General features: G+C 39.2%; 1 protein-coding gene across 6 annotated transcripts in view; it reads right to left on the minus strand.

Moving 5' to 3' along the window:
- DLG2 (discs large MAGUK scaffold protein 2) overlaps positions 1-17,118 on the minus strand; it is a gene marked incomplete at both ends in the record, with an annotated part of 916,537 nt that overhangs the window by 267,417 nt on the left and 632,002 nt on the right. For all 6 annotated transcript variants that reach the window (XM_082494340.1, XM_082494344.1, XM_082494343.1 and 3 more), the window contains one exon: positions 13,878-14,033. In XM_082494340.1, coding sequence (XP_082350466.1) covers positions 13,878-14,033 — 156 coding nt within the window. The remainder of the gene's footprint in view (positions 1-13,877; positions 14,034-17,118) is intronic.

A 17,118-nucleotide genomic window follows, 5' to 3' on the forward strand; every position in this document is an offset into this window, starting at 1 on the left:
GGAAACCAGGCAAAATTCACTAGGAAAAATATACTAAAATTTCCATCAGGAGTAAATTTCCCTCTCTGCATAGTTCCCTTTCTAATTGCTGTGCACATACCAACCAGGAGAAGTTTCAGTCATTTAAGCCTCAAGATTCTAGACAGCACCTGTGATTTCAGTGACACTCATGAATTCATTACCTACTTTAGATGTCTGTGTAAATCAGGATTTTTTATACAATTTCACTGAAGCAGTATAATATATAAAATCGTTGTAAAGGCTTGATATGAAAAATTAATAACCTTCGCTCATACTGCTCAATCTGAAATGTCAAAAGCAAATTCTCTTCTGCATGGTGTGATGACAGGATTATGTGAGTTTGTATCCTAACCAAACCTGTATGACTTCTTCTGCCAACCGAGCCTGTATAGCCACACTCTTGCCACACACTCTACATAAGTCCTCCTCCTGCAGCTCTTAGTCACTGTATCCTGAATATGCTGAGAGTTCTGATTACAGCTTATGCAACCTTCACCAGATCAGCAACTGAACTGTCTACGCATATTGCTGATTACATCCAAGTCATCCATTAATCAATGTGAGCATTTATTGGAAACAGGTTAGACTGCTTCATCAGCTAACCTAACTCATCTAGAACCAGCTCAGGAGTATCTGAATGGTCTTGTGTTGGTTGGGCTGTGCCGATGCACCCTACTCCCAGTGAGTAGTAGCAAGTGACCTTTGGTTCCTGTACTGTGTAGTCCCCCCATGTGGGCTTCAGTGCATTTCACAGAATCACAGAATCATAGAATAACAGAACGGTCAGGGTTGGAAGAGACCTCTGCAGATCATATAGTTCAACCCCCCCCGCCAGAGCAGGGTCACCTACAGCAGTTGCACAGGACGGTGTCCAGGCGGGTTTGGAATGTCTCCAGAGTGGGAGACTCCACCACCTCTCTGGGCAGCCTGTGCCAGTGCTCTGCCACCCTCAAAGGGAAGAAGTCCCTCTTTAAGTTTAGATGGAACTTCCTATGTTCAAGTTTGTGCCCGTTACCTCTTGTCCTATCACTGGGCACCACTGAAAAAAGACTGTTCCCATCCCCCTGGCACCCTCCCTTTAAGGATTTATAAGCATTGATAAGATCCCCCCTCAGTCTTCTTTTCTCTAGACTAAAAAGCCCCAAGTCCTTCAACCTTTCCTCATAAGGAAGATGTTCCAATCCCCTCATCATCTTCATAGCCCTTTGCTGGGCCCTCTCCAGCAGTTCCCTGTCTTTCTTGAACTGGGGAGCCCAGAACTGGACACAATACTCCAGATGTGGCCTCACCAGTGCAGAGTAGAGGGGGAGGATGACCTCCCTTGACCTGCTGGCCACACTCTTCTTGATGCACCCTTGGAGACCATTGGCCTTCTTGGCCACCAGGGCACATTGCTGGCTCATGGCCATGCTGTTGTCCACCAGGACTCCCAGGTCCTTTTCCACAGAGCTGCTCTCCAGGAGGTCAGCCCCCAACCTGTACTGGTGTATGGGGTTAGTCTTTCCCAGACGCAGCACCCTACACTTGCCCTTGTTGAATTTCACAAGGTTTCTCTCTGCCCAACTCTCCAGCCTGTCCAGGTCACGCTGTAAGGCGGCACAGCAGGTGTGCATGCTGACATGTTTTCTCTTTACATAGTGTAACACATTACAATGGTGTCAGGCTGCTTTTTAGGAAAGCATGTCTTAAGGATACAGTCATTGCTATTCAGAATTCAGATGTTAGAAATCAGTGTAATCAGACCAAAAGCAACTTGTGATGTGCAGTATATAAGTGTACTCTCACACTGTAGAGTTATAAATTCTTTTCCCTGCTCCCCACTTCATCAGTGTAGTGATTTCAAAAGCATAAAAGCAAGAACTATAATGATCCTCAAAAGACACAGAAAGCAACTCCAAATATCTGTGGAATGATTCATTTTCTGCATAGAGTATGGAAATACTTTGGAAAAAGAAATTGTCTATGCATCTCCCTGGGGAGTGTAATGTTTCTGTTCCAGTATTTCCTTAACAATATTGAAATTTTAATTTTGAAAGTCAAACTAAATCTTCCTCTCCTTCTCTTTGTCAGCTAAAAAAATGTGTTTTAATATCTTGTCACTTCCATTGACCTTGCTTTTCATGCAGTAACAGTAGTGGTTTTATGCACTATAAGCAGTATTTTAAAAAAATCAGATAAGCTAGCTGCTTCTAGTGCTATTCTTTAAAAATGAAATAATAACCTTTCAAAGAATAAATTTTAAGATCCCAAAACATTAACAAATTCTACATGCAAATTTACAATGACAACTTAACTAAATTTAGGTTCAACCCAAAAAGGTCAGTTGCATAACTAGACTTTCATAAGATTCAGGGAAGTTTAGAGCTTGTAACCCTTTATGCACACCTTATGTGTGGTTTCTTTTCTTTCTTTTTTAGCAAAACCAAAAAAACTTTTCCCAGTGACTTCATATTGGTACAGCAGCTTATAATGACTATGGTTTACGATGAACTCCTATGTCAAGTTGTCCTGCTATTGCAAATTGGCACTGAACATCTCTGCATAACTACATATGGTTTATCAATAGCAGTTTTTCCTTGTCCTTTTCAACATTGGCTACCAAAACCTCAGGTTCAGGATTTTGCAATTCCCCTGTGTTTGTGAGTAATAAATAAGCATCCCTCTTTCTGCCTTCCCCCCCGCCCAGGTACTACTTCTCAAATTAATACAGTATAAATACTCTGATGCTTAAGAAACTACGGTGAAGCGCAGTAACTGCATAACTTACATTGTCAACATTTTAACTCTAAATCTTCCCCTTTCACTTTTTCAGTTACAAACCAAAGTTTCAGTATTTTCAGACTCCCAGGGACTTCGGTTCAGTTCCCGAGGTCCTCCATAGGTGGGAGTAGTAGGAAAGGCACTTTCTCATGTGGGGATATTGATAATCAGTACATCCTGAATAGCTGCCATTTTTTGTGTTTTTTTTTTTTTTTTTTTTTTTTAAATTGTATTTTGGGAAAATTTTGGATGCAAATATTGAGACAGTATAGCGATAGGTGAACTCTACAACCTTAAAGCTGCACACCAGAACATGTGTGAACAGCTTCCGGTATGTTGTTAAACCAATGTTGTTAAATAATTCTCTCTTTCTGTATAGTAAGGCTTTATTATTTCCTACACATAACATACATTGTTAAAGCATTGAACAGACATATGAAAAGATTATAGTGCTTATGCAAATTCACCGCAGAAACTATGGAGTTGGAAGAGAAACTGACTGCAAATAGGCACAACACTGTCCACCGGGATAACGTCAATTATCCTTCCAAATCCTAATGTGTATTCTGAACTGAAGTGGAATCTTTAAGAGAAATTTTAAAGATGTGAAGTCACATTTAGATTTCACTGCAGGTTACATCAGTAGCAATTAAGTCTAAAAGGGAAAAAAGCCACCAAACAAAGCATTTTAAGTAATCACCAGATAATTTTGGTGGCCAAACACATAACACCTCCAACCACTCAAGAAATGCAATAATAGCTTTAAAATATTCTCCGTGAAGGACTGAGCTACTATTTCTCACACCAAATAGGGAAGTGAGAAAATACATGGATGAGTATTCCTTTTAGGAATTAAAAGAGGGCTGGTAAAGAGCTCTAGCAAGTGTACACTCAGACTACTCTCTGCTTGAAAGGTGAAGAGATGGAAAATTCAATATCCAAACTGGGATACAGAGCAAAAGAGTCATGGTTTGCAGAGCAACTACGTGCAAAACTATGGAATTTAAGCAGAGATTCTTTCCTATATATCTCTGGCCTATATTTCTTTAATAGCTCACATTTAACTTTCAAATGTAATTTAGGTACTTTCAAAACTGTATTTTATTGGAAATCAGTTGGACTTTGACTCATGAGATTATCTGAAAGCTCATCTTGCATTTTACAACAGCCAATTTTCTCACTAGGCTACTGAATCACTTTTAGTAATTTTTTAAAATGTTATTCAGTATCTTCTGTGTTTCTTAAATATTGCAAACATTTATGGCTATATTTACATGAAAATGAATTTATATCAATAAGAAAAAAAGTTCAGCAGTCCTCCAGCAGTCCTCTCCACACCAAAATGAAAGCTTAACCTAAAATAAGGATGGTATTTATTGAAAGCCCAAATGGTATTTAAAAATGTCTCCCTCACTCTAACACATGTACGTAAATGTACTATGTAGGCAAAGGGGCGTTTAGTTTCCCATAATTTTTTTTCTTTTCTCTGCTATTTTCCCCATTTTCATAAAACACTCTGTAGTATTTGTGTTGCCATACTGAATCATGGAACATTGTACAACAGGGCCATGAAGTTATGTTGAGACTTTCAGTCCAACTCAAATTTTGATAAGCATCTTAAAGTTTTGCGGGTTATCATTACTTGTAACACACTGAAGTCTCTGCAAACAGATGGTTCCAATTACATAGTCAATATTTTCAGAGCAATAAATGTGTTTTTTTTTGAAATAGGAAATGTAATGAGCACTGATCAATAAATATTTCTGCAGTAACATGAGAAATATAAACCCATGTGGTTATGTTTTTCCTAATGATGATTGTATGTCCTTTAAAAAAAAAGAAATAGCAGAAGAATCTGATCTCACTGTTTTAGCCTTTGGCTACTGAAATCAGTTTTCCCTTTACTGTGGGAAATAGTTATTATCGTCATAGACCCATAAAGGTACAGGTACATTCGGACAGTGGGCAAAAAAATCTGAAAAGGAAAACAAAAATATGTAGAAATTTTCGAGTAGACCCAGGAGGCGGATCCCATGAGGTCAGGAAGCATTTTTTAATCTTAGTATTTTTATGTTCCTGACTATTCCATTAATTAGTATTTTATACTTTTTGGACAGAAGTAGTAAAGTGCTGTGAAATGGGTGACTACAACTGATGAAGGCCCGGTTTAAACAGCTCATTAAATCTTGCAACACCTTCCACAACAACGGTGTCCTCGCATAGGCTTGCAGGGACGTCGGCCTGGCACAGCCTCGGCACTGCTGCCTCCCGATTTCTATATCACACGCATATTTTTAGACATATTCTGTTCAAAGTCAGACCTTACTTGACTTTGCAAAACTAACAGAAATGGGCATATTTGCAAGTATCTACATATAGGGCTTATGTCAACACTAATAAATAGCGATAATTAAATACAAAATAATCTGGGGGCCTGAGTCAGCACTCCGTTACTCCAGTGGGATAACTGTAGTGTAAAACAAGACCAGCACAGGGCTGAGGGAAGGTTCATTATTACTGTTATAATTCTCTCGCATTTCCGTGACAAATCACACCGCTATAATTAGAGGTCCCTCCTGCTTTCCATGATGCCTCCTATCACTCCACTTGGTACTAATGAACACTCTTTTTTATGCAGCGCAGAAAAACACGTATATCTGCGCCCCTTGGAAATACCTTTTAACTCCAAGGGCTGCTCGTGGTGTCTCTGGATGCGTGTCACGTATTTCACAATTGGACAAAATTGAAGGAAAGCCTTAATTTGCCAAGGTCATACAAGCTGTCAGTGGTACAGGCAAATTTCTCAGTTCCCCGCTCTTTGCTCTAACTAGTAAGCGTTCTTGCTCCTTTGTGTGCAGCTACAACCCTGGAAATTATTCTTCCCCCAACAGGTAGAGCATGGGTAGTCACAGGGTGGCTTTATTTACCTGGTCTCCACAGTGATAGTTCATTTCGAAGCTCAAAGAATTCTCTCTTGGCGTAAAAAGAGTAATTTGTTCTCCAGGTTAAATCTATTCTTGGTTTTTCTGATGAGCCGAGAGTCTGGCAATTACTGTGACAGATGGAGTGATGATTTTTATGATGTGGAAACTTGTCCACGGGAATGAAACTGAAATCTCCAAACCCATTTCTCATATCAGCCTTTAGACAGTTGTCAGGTAATAATTGTCATTAACTTTAGTCACTGCGGACGAGATTTGAATCATTGAATGGCTCTATTAGCTTGTTACTGTAGCACTCCTGTGCAGAGTGACACTTTCTGTCAATTTTTTGCCATTTATTCTGAATACACTTGAACCAGATATGGAACCAATACTAAAAATGTGGGTTTAAATTTCTTCCAGCACTCTGAAGCATTTGAACATTCTGTCTGGAGTTTTAGTGCTCTGTCATTTTGGAAGAACTGTTTCACAGGGATTTTCAGAGACCAGAACACGATGTTTGAGAGGGTGCTTATGTATACTGAAAATAAGCAATAACATGTCTCACAGAAATGACCACTTCAAACAACAAACTTATTGTGTGGACTTAGTTACAAACTGACTGGATTTTCATGAGGTAATCTGAAGCATCACTCCTGCCTTGGACCTAGCCAGGAACTGCTGTAGCCAACGTTAGGTGGTGAATGGTATCCTCTGAAGCAGGCACCAGGCAAAACTTTGGCTTTTTGAGGGTCGTGGTCCACCTCAGCCACTCCATACTGGATGAGTGATTGTCCTGGCCAAAATCCACAGGCAGGATTTTTCTAGTCTCCTGGTTCCAGTCTTCACCATTAATCCAAAAAAGACATAGGAACGGGTATTTGATACTTTGGGAGCATTTCCTGTGACTTAGAGACTGAATTTCAGAGCTTGCTTATAGGCATGGAAAGGAAGAAGATATCTTTCCTTTGCTCCCAAACGTCTCTCTGTAGCTCTGTTTGTAATCTTAACAGCAGGAAAATTTTAATACTAGTGATTTACTGATGTTTTCTTACCGAGAACTGATATTTTTTCTTCTCTAAAGACATAGTAAAGAAAATACTGCTACTTAGCGAAACTGAGTTAGTATTTCTGTCCATTTTATGAGCTCAGAATATACAGTTTAATTTCCACGGGTGTAGAATGTGAACAAAAGAGGATCTGTACCACAAGAAAGCACAGTATCTCTGAAAATCAAACCATATATTCCAAAAATATGAAGTGTTTCCCAAATGATGGAACAGAACCAACACCTTAATTTTTCTCTTTTAAAAAAATTATTCTATTCTGTTTAATGAGATTAGTTATCCTTCTCAATGTAACTGAGTAAGAAGATTATTTTACAGATAGATAAAGAAAAGCAAATGGAATTAAGTGATTTGCTCAACTAAAGAGAATTAGTCGGCAGCACAACTGGAAATAAAGCCCAGCAGCTCTAACCTGAAGCATCCCATGTTAACCTTTACATAATTAAACACTTGAACTATAGAGATTTTATGCCTTTACGGGTTAACATTCTGCTGCAATCATCCCTCTGAGTTTTTAAAAGGTGCATCTTCCTAATAATTTTAATTAATAGTGTCCAAAATAGAAGACTCCTCATTAAAAACGGAAAGAGGATGAGAGAGTCTGAGAATGTTTGTGCTTATTAGGGTCAGAGATTCATCCACTCAACATGAAAGCTGCAGCTGAAAGGCAGCATCGTTTCTCTTTCATTAACTGTAACAGTTATATGACTCGATCATTTACTTGAAGAGAACACTTGAGTCAGGATTAAAAAGAAATTATAGGAAACTCTTCCAGTTGAGACTTTTTAATTTGTTAATTGAAAGCGATAAGGAAAATCCACAATTAATTTGTATCATTTCCAAAAGATCCTAAATAATGTAAAGGCCTCGGGAATCTGATTCACAAGCAGGGACAATCTACACTGAGACGTTGCATCTGAGTTGTAGACAGTTAATCAACACAGCTTATGCTGATTTTGTTTTGCCTTATAATATATAACCACAAAATATTGCAGTTTCTGGAGCTGCTTTCAGAAGCAGTACGACCCAGTTGAGCATAATGGGTACGTAGTTATATGCACCTGGGCTGCATCTTGTCAGCCACTGCAACGTGTGTTCTTCCGCGTGAGTCAACGTCTCCAAGCTTATTTTTAGAAAGGTCTGGGAGCCAGAGTTAAAGAAGTACTTGAATTTCTAAAGATGTTTAGGGAGTGAAGGCCATAGAACTTTCGTACCTAATTCTCACCGAAATCACCAATAATGAGATGTTTCAATTCCCTTCGATATGAACGTGAGTACCTGAGCCAGATTCTGCGATGAACAGTTTAATCTCCTAAATTGCTTTGGGGTTGCTATATGATCTGTGCCTCTGAATGCCTGAATTTGTGTGTAGATATGCCTTAAAGTCACGTCTCGAAACAAGAAGTCACAGTGTTCATTTTTTAAAATGCCACCTTATGGTTTTAGGGAGTTACTTTATCAAGAGTTATTTTGAACAGGTATCTTTTCTTTTCTAAAGATGTTTTTTCTTTGTGGCTATAGGATTAATTTGTTTCCATTGACACTGAATAAGATGAACCTCAGTGTTGTCTATTTTGCTATTCAAAAATCCATAGAAAGAATTGTGTACTTATTCCCTTTGACCACCTTTAAGCAGTGCTATTTAGCAGTGCTAGTTCACCTTATATAGGCTTGGTCGTGGTTGGATTGTGTAAAGTGCACATCAGTCCAGAAGTTGATTCCAAGGTGTTAAAATAGGAAAAAGTATAAATGTCTTCCAATTCTGATTTTAAATATTTAAGTATTTAAACGCATTTGCCCAAAACAGACAAATTTCCAATTTTGTAAGTATTGTTTGAAATTTTCACCAAAAAAAAAAGAGTAAATGAATACAACTAAACACTAGAAGTTCATTTTAAATTCAAGAAAGGTGGTTGTGTTTATGTGGGGCAAGTTGAAGACTCAATTTCATATCATTGTTTTTTACTGCTTGTTTGATCGGTCCCGTTTTCAGGTTGCCAGGCATTGCAAAATATGGCTAGATGTGTTTTGGGAGGTATAATTCCTATATTAAACACATGGGATTGAAAGGGGATGATGAGTACTCCTGTACAATGTGAATTTCAATAAAGATGACAAGAGCCTCCCTGGAAGGCAGCCACACACAAGTACAGTTATATGCATCATTTTGACAATAAGCTTGCTCCCTGCAGGTTATTGTGAAGAAAAAGGCTGCACAGATATTAACAAATGAGAAAGGGCGCTATAGGAACGAGTACCAGAGAGACCCACCATTCCCATCTTTCTCAAGTGCGGTAACCTTAACTCCCTGCTAGGATGGGTGAAAAGTTATCAGCACCTTCTCAGCTGTGCCCTCGTGGGCCGTGGAGGGATGCCAGGGATCCCTGGCGTTAGTGAGGGGACCACCAGCAGAAGTGCTCAGCGGTGCAGACCTACACTGGTCTGACGGCAGAGACTACCGGGGTGTAGTGACCCTCGTGTGCTTACACAGAGGCTGCGGGAATTCCGCCACGCTTTGGAAGTAGCATCAATCATTAAGATTCTGGACATTATAGTCTCCTTACCCGTATGTTCTGCATACATTTCAGCACACTTTTATTTGTGTAACTCTTTAGAGTTATACAATGTTCAGTTCCCCTTCTATATCTATGCAAATGGCACACTGTTTTCTGCAAAAGACTTTGCTCTCGAGCCTTGTGCCAATAATATTCTCTTCTCTCCCTAATCCCCATCGGTGAGAAAGTAGTGGTGGTCCCAAGAACTGATGTCATTAATCTAATTCATCAAATGTCTTAAAATCATTTTTAAGTTATTAAATAATAACACAAATTGCCATTAGTAATAGGCTGCTATTGCCTCTGACAGAATTAGTTTTCAAAGAAGCTCTGAGATCATTGTTAAACCTCTTTTAGAGACCAGGAAACAAAGCACAAATTCATTAACTACCTTGCCTAAGACTGCAGATGACAGTGTCAGCCAGAACTGGGGCTGGCTTCAAGAAACTAACCTTGATTTTAAAAGCAAGCCAAATACTTTCAATCCAGGCATCCAAGCACCATAAGGAGGATCTGCAAGTTTACAAAAGCTAGACTAAACATGAAGGAAACTTTCACTTATTTTTATTTTCTTGGGAGGAGTCCTGTTCCCAAGCTTTTCTCCCACGACTACAAAGTCTGAAACCCTACCCTTAGTTCCTTCTTCTACATGTATTCAAAAATATTGATGCAATCACATGATCAAAGGCTTAAGAGAGAAGCAAATACCTACGGGGGAAAAAAAAATAAATCACACAAAGCAACAATATCAGGGCTGCCCTTTGGCAAAAACTATGTTGGCAACTAGAGTGCCAAAAAGATTTCAGTGAAGTTAGTTCTGGACAAAACTGAAGCATTTTTAAAGTGTGTCTATGTCGTGGTGAATGTAATGAAGTTTTCAGTGCAAAGGCTGAGAGCACAACGTTCTGTGTTACAGAATGCAGAAACAAAGTCTCGTGTTTGCAGAAAGTGTTACGTCTATGAGCTGTGATTTCCTTTTGCTGCCAATAATCTTCTAATTGTATGCACAATTGTCAATAATGACAGAGGGCAGAACATGAATGCTCTGCATCCGTTCCCACGTGGTGTTCTCAAAGGAAAACTTACTAGTCCAAAATTCTCTCTCTACTCCTGCCTTCAATGGGACAGATTTTCAGTTGTTGCACATTGATATAACCCTGTTAATATCAATTCACATGAACTGATAATTCAATCAAAGAACAAACTACTTTTACCCTAAACTGGGAGTATATTGTTCTAGACCTCCAAATCTCCCAGGAGCTAGGACAGGCCACCAGAAAAGCAAGGGTTATAAACCTGAATTTATTATAGACAAATAAGGCTTTGGCCTCTGAATTCTCTTTGCCTATTACGTTAATGAGCCTTGACAAAACAATCATCTGAGGAGTAGCTGACAAATTATGTGGAGCAGCGACTTGAAAGGCGTTGGCTGGTTTACAAACATTTCAATTGGGAGAACATGGTATCATGTTCCTCTCACTCTGGAAGAGCTATTTGTCAAACCAAATTTCTTGCTGTTCAGCAGCAGATTCTCAATATTGGAGGACTGAGATACTACAATGACTACAGATAGCAAAACGAGTAAATAATCCTTGTCCTTTCCTCCCCAAACCTGAGGCTAACAAATTCTGATGAAAAAATATTTCTAGGAAGCCTGCAGGTAGACAGGGAGATATCTTTTTATCATAGAATCATAGAACGGTTTAGGTTGGAAAAGACCTTGAAGATCATCGAGCTCCAACCCCCCTGCCATATGCAGGGACACCTCCCACCAGACCAGGTTGCCCAAGGCCACGTCCAGCCTGGCCTTGAACACCTCCAGGGATGGGGCCTCAACAACCTCTCTGGGCAACCTGTGCCAGTGCCTCACCACCCTCAAAGTTTGTATTTGACTGGAGACCATGGAAGTGTATAATGTGGAGGAAGAGGGCTTTGAGAAATTCGGGTGAGTAAAGGGAGACCTTTCAAAATACCTGGTCAATATTTGGAAGATTTTTTTTTGTAGTACAACTTCCAATAGAGATGGTGGTATCACGGATACAGATTTAAAACAAGGTCTTTTTATGGATTAATTCTTCCAAATATTCAACACAATACAGGCCTGAGACACATCACCTTTGTGAAATTTAGGGCTGCGTAAAATGAGCACTTCTGCAAAAATAGCCACTTGGATTAGGGTTAAAATGGTATTAATACTTTTCTAAAATCTGTTCTCCAACTGTGACTACTGAGTCCATTTGGAAATTGGATCATGGTATATGTTTCAAAACTGTCACTTTCCTCACTAAAGGCATTTGGTGAAATATTATTTCAAATGTCTTCCTCCACCGTCAACTATTCAAAAGAATCCTGTGGAAAAGATGACAGTAATCGAGAACATCAAAAACTCTCATATTTTCCATCTGAATGTTATTTCACAGTGGGAAGGAAGTATAAATTGTAGCAATCAGCTGCCTCTACCACAGCATGTAGCAGAGCATAGTGCAGAGCATTTAACCGTGAGTTGTGTCTTTTCTCATCTTTTGTGTTCTTTTTGCAGTTTTTGTTGGACCGTTGAAATAAACAATCTAATTAAATATATGTGGATTAGAGCTTAATTTTACATCAAAATAGAATGAAGAGAAATGAAACCTTGTTCTTAAAGAGAATTATTAACTGACGCTCGAGAGAACAAACCCCAGCTTTTGAAGTCCTGATGTCAGGTCATCAAATATCTGATGACTGGGTATTCAATCAATCGCACAATAAAGCAAAAGGCTGTAGAGAATTACATGTTCAGGTGGCAAAATGGCTTAGTTGTATGAGCTCTCCGGGGCTTCGCTGATTATTGGCATCCAATTATCTGGTCTGCGGGAAGTAGCCTTAACAGATTCACCCTTTCCCCCCAGCCTGTCTCCATAGTCCTGACAGTTGTGTCTACAGAGATTGACCATTTAGCAATGAATTGTATCTCTCTATGGTTAGCAAGCCACAATCTAATCCTCAGTGTTCCCAATACGCAACTCTGTGGCCCCAAAATCCCCTAGAACCCACTTGTTCAACGTTCTAGTTCAAGCCAGTCCCTGCTTTTCTAAAAGGACCATTTAAAAAGTTAAGAGTCTTTTTATAATGATCTCTTCTGCTGCCCGGCTCTAAATACACAGAAGCACCGTGATGCTTACAGATACATTACTCATACGTACACTGTACCTAAAAACCTGAAGTCATTTTACTACTTTTTGGCTAGTTATTTCCTTTAAGATAATATTTGCAGAGAAATGAAAATTTTGTCAATAGATCTGTTACAGCCTGGCACCCTTCTGGAGTTATTTATACCTTTATAAAACATTGCCATTATCAGTGTTTTTCACCTCAACTTGCACTGGCCCGAACAGCTTGACTAATGACTTTGGTGATTAAGGATCTTTTTAGAAATTCTAGAAGCCACAGAGTTTTCATTCTAATAAAGTGACAGCTTCTGCACGGTCTTACCACATCTGTTGCATTCTTCACTAGTATTTGTCTTATTGCTTTTTTAATTTAGCTCTCTGTTTCATAGCACTGCAATGCCTTTCACAGCTGTTTCTCTAATCCCTGGGGTTTCTTTCCTGTTATTGTATCTTACATTAATTTACCATTTTACTTTCCACTTACACACTTCTGCTCTTCTTTCTTCACATCACTCTTTTCTTTGAAAAGTGTTTTCTGTAGAAAATGTCTCTGATCAAAGCTCCAAATGCAATTATTTTTCTTCTACTCCAGAATATAAAAGACAAGTTTTTTTCCTAAGGAAGCACTGAACGTCTTCTTGAAAACTTGTGCCTAGCTCTTTCTCTATCATCTCCCAAATCTTGTTTGCAAATAGTTTACTACTATCCTAGTAGACTATAGAAGAATAGCTGATTTATACTAGCATACAGTTTTGGGTAGTACGTTTTTCTTTATTAAATATTTCTCAGGAGGCAATCACTGACAATATTTTATAGAAATGTCTTCCATTACTTCAATTATGGAAATGTTCGTCATTTTAGGTTTCACTAACTGTCCTCTCAGAGCACAGCTACCCTAGGCAATGCTAAAATTTAGATGTATTCTCAACCATGACTTGGTGAAGGAGGTGATTATTTTCTGCTCAATTTCTTCTGAATGGCTTAGGCAGCCACCCTATAAACCCAAAGATGCTCAGTGAACAAAATATGGACAACGCAGAAATAAAATGACTGAATCAAACCACATTGCTACAGCTTTCAGTGAAGTCTTAATCACGTTTCGTACTAACAGAGAAACAAATGCTGAATTCAGTTGTAAAATGTGGCCCATATTACATGACCTATTTTAGAGCACCATTCCAATGGATCAAAACATTGCCTGTTGTTCATCACTGGATTTTGGATGACCAAAATTATATATCGAGGTAGCATATATCTTCCAGTGGTGCAGATGTGAAAGCATGGTTATAAACAAGCACAAGCTGTAGAAAAAGAAGATCTACAGTGCAGATGCAAACTATGAGCTAAATCCAGTGATGCTCATGCACCCTAACGAAGGAGGTGAGGAAGAAGCGCATGCAGTACCTGGTGATCTCAGAGTCAGGGAGCAGGCCTACGTGGTAGTGGGGATAGGGAGCTGTAAGAAGGAAGCTTTTGTCACACTCGACAGGGGAATAGTGCCTAGGAGAAGGTGGTTTATCACACAGTTTGTTCACAGTGCTGTAAACAGGTTCAGGAGGCCTGGTGATACAGAGACAAGAGTAAAAGATCAGGCGCGTATTAGTGGCTGAGGATACAGAGAAAACACAGCAATCATTTTAAAAGCATGCAGAGCAAATCTGTCAACGCCTTTTCAGAAGGGCTTTTCTGACCAGTAAAGTGTGCTGTTAACCGGAAACGTTAGAATTTGCTAACACAGTATTACAGCATACGAGCAACTGCATGTAAAGGTGTTCACAATATAAGTGGGCCATAAAACTGCCTTATGGGAAGTGCGTCACCGAAAGGGAATATCTCATCTCTGAAGTTCAGTGAGGAATTTGCCCACATACTCTGCGTTCTTTTCTTTAAAATTTAACATTACTTCTGCACAGCTTTCTGTGATCTTAATTTTGAGCACTGCATAGGAGAAAATATGATGTTTATTACCTGAAAGGAGTTTTTTTTTAACCCATTAATTTAAGATAAAGATGAAGTACATATTATGTGGTAACACGACATGCTCACTCCTGCCCCGGTGAGCTGGGGCTTTGCAAGTAGAGCTGTGGTCAAAGTGAGCCGTATGCTATAACAACACTGATGGTAACAAACTGGGTAAGCAATTCATCTCATTGGCAGGCACTTCGCTTCGTTTCAAGAGTTCTTTGCTCTCTTTTCAGATTCAACCTTCAAAATCTGATTACGCAGACCACAACTCAAACAGTTAACCTCGTTGACACGGCTACTGCAATTGCGCTTGCACTGCTGCTCCGAATACCAGACAGCAGCCTGCAAAGCTAGATACGGAGAATAAGATCCTAAACCTGACAGTGACAGGTCACCTAGCGTTCCTCTCCTGCTGCCTGAAGGCCAACTGCTTGGGAGAGGCAATACTCACCAGGAACCTCCCAGGGAGCCTCCCGGGCAGAGGGGAGGAGGGGATGAAGCCTTTAGTACCAACCAGCCAGGCATCCACAGGAGACAACCAGCAAACGGTTTTCAAAAAAATATACCACATAGTACATTTCCCGTCATGCAACTTCTCCAGCTCCTGCGTTGGCCCCAGCAGATACCTCTGGGCCTGCTGGCAGAGTGAAACTTGACTCACAATTTCCTGAAGTTTCTGTTCTAAAGAGTGCCAAGACGCAACTGCTGTCATATCCTCGCTTCTGCCAGAAGATGCAGGGTATGCCGCTGTCTTTAATCACAGCAGTACAGTATTAGCTAGATGAAAATCTTATTACAGAAGCCTGAAAATATCAAGAGGCCAAGCAGTTAATGAATGCTTTTTGTTCTTCTGGCTGCGCTGTGCCTCACATGGGTGTGGGTTTTGCTGTGACTTTCAGAGGTACCAGTATTTATTACGGTCGCGGATGCACTGGCAGATACAGAGAACATATTTTCCTTTGTTGTTAGCTTCTGGGTTTGTCCTTTGGGGGAAAAGGAGTAGCTGCTTTACTTAAAATTTGGTCTCATTCAATGCTAATAACATTCTTCATAGCTATCCCACATACGATTTGAGAACTCTCTGTGCCTGACTTTCCCAGGGAAAAATTTACAGTTAAAAAAATGGCAATTTAAGATCACTAAATATCAAAATAGCAAAGCTGTCACTCATTTGGTTATAAAGCATTCTGTCAAGCATTTAGTAAAATCCCTTTAAAAATGTTTAAGGTAGCAATTCTTTTTTATCAGCATATTTCACACATTTCAGAAGGTTGGACTTAATAATTTATTTAGTAAATCAATTGCTGCTTTCAATACAAAAAATCCAGAGAAAAAAAAACCCCTTGTATTATTTTCCTTTAAACAAATACTGCCTTTTATTCCCTCAGAAATCACTTTTCCTTTTAGGCAGTATATTAAAGAACAAATACGAATATCAAATATAAAGGATACCTACTATGAAAATTGAAGAAATATTGCCCCGGTGCAGGAAGATGAATAAAAACTGTAGATTTCTCCATGGCTTAAAATGCTAACCAGTCCATAAACAACTTGCTTGCTTCCTATACTCAAGTTACTTGTCTTCTCTGAGTGGTAGATGAAGTGTGAGTGTCGCTACCCCTTGGATATATTGTGAATGCTCAAACTACACTGAGTCATCAGTGAGTGACCATCCAACCTTGTGCTGAGACACGAATCATGCCACAGAGATGGACAGATATGAGGGATTGCTCTGTTAATTGACAGTTACAAACTGCTTCCGAAAGCAAAATGAAGGTAAACATTCAACATCTACCTAGATATTGAGACCAAATTAGTCCTTCAAAGATAAACACGGAGCCCTAAAAAAATGTCTCAGGAAGCCCAATTTTAAAACAATTAGTACTTTTCACTCTGTTCAGTTTTGCTGCGTGGTAAGATAACAGAAAATTGGAACAAGTCACCGTGCAGATGTGTAAAGTCCTCTACTCATTGGTATTATATAGGTGACATGGTGACCTAACTAACAACATATCCTCTGTAACTGAGCTGAAGAGAGAGGTCTTAACCTTAAGAAAAGGAACTGAAATTTCTTCTTTTAGAGCTTGGACACTGCTTGGAATAGGATTCAGGGTATCAGCTAATTCCAGTGATAAGTGCACTTCTTGTAAGGCCTATTAACAGGTCTGAGATCCAACCCAAACTATTCTATGACTTTATGATCCTATGATTCTATGATTTATGAAAATGTAAGTAGTAGCAGAGCTTGGCTTGAGCATGCCTCAGTAGATAATTCAATCACAAGAGAGAGAATCAAGTCACTCAGTGCCACAAGATAAGCTTTTAAATGGTAGTATGAACAGCAGATAGTCATAAACTACTTTTCCAGTCAAAATAAAAATTGAAAGCTGGAATTTTCAATCAGTATAGACCTAACTGCAATGAGGCACAATTTCCACAGAAAGGTATAACTAATTAGTGGAAAAGCTAACAGTGACAGTGAGGGGTAAAAGATTGATCTGACACTGCTTTTATTTATTTATTTCATAACAGATTGTGTAAAGAAAGCAACTCTTGCTAGTTGTTTGCAGTCCTTATTATTCCTTGTTTGGCTCATCATTGTGTTATTGTTTCAGTCTGGCTTTATTGCACAACAGAAGTTATAAGAAGATGGCATTATTAAAACTGTTCTTGCAGCATC

This window comes from Vanellus vanellus (genome assembly GCF_965231255.1).
Source record: "Vanellus vanellus genome assembly, chromosome: 1".
Classification (NCBI taxonomy): domain Eukaryota; kingdom Metazoa; phylum Chordata; class Aves; order Charadriiformes; family Charadriidae; genus Vanellus; species Vanellus vanellus.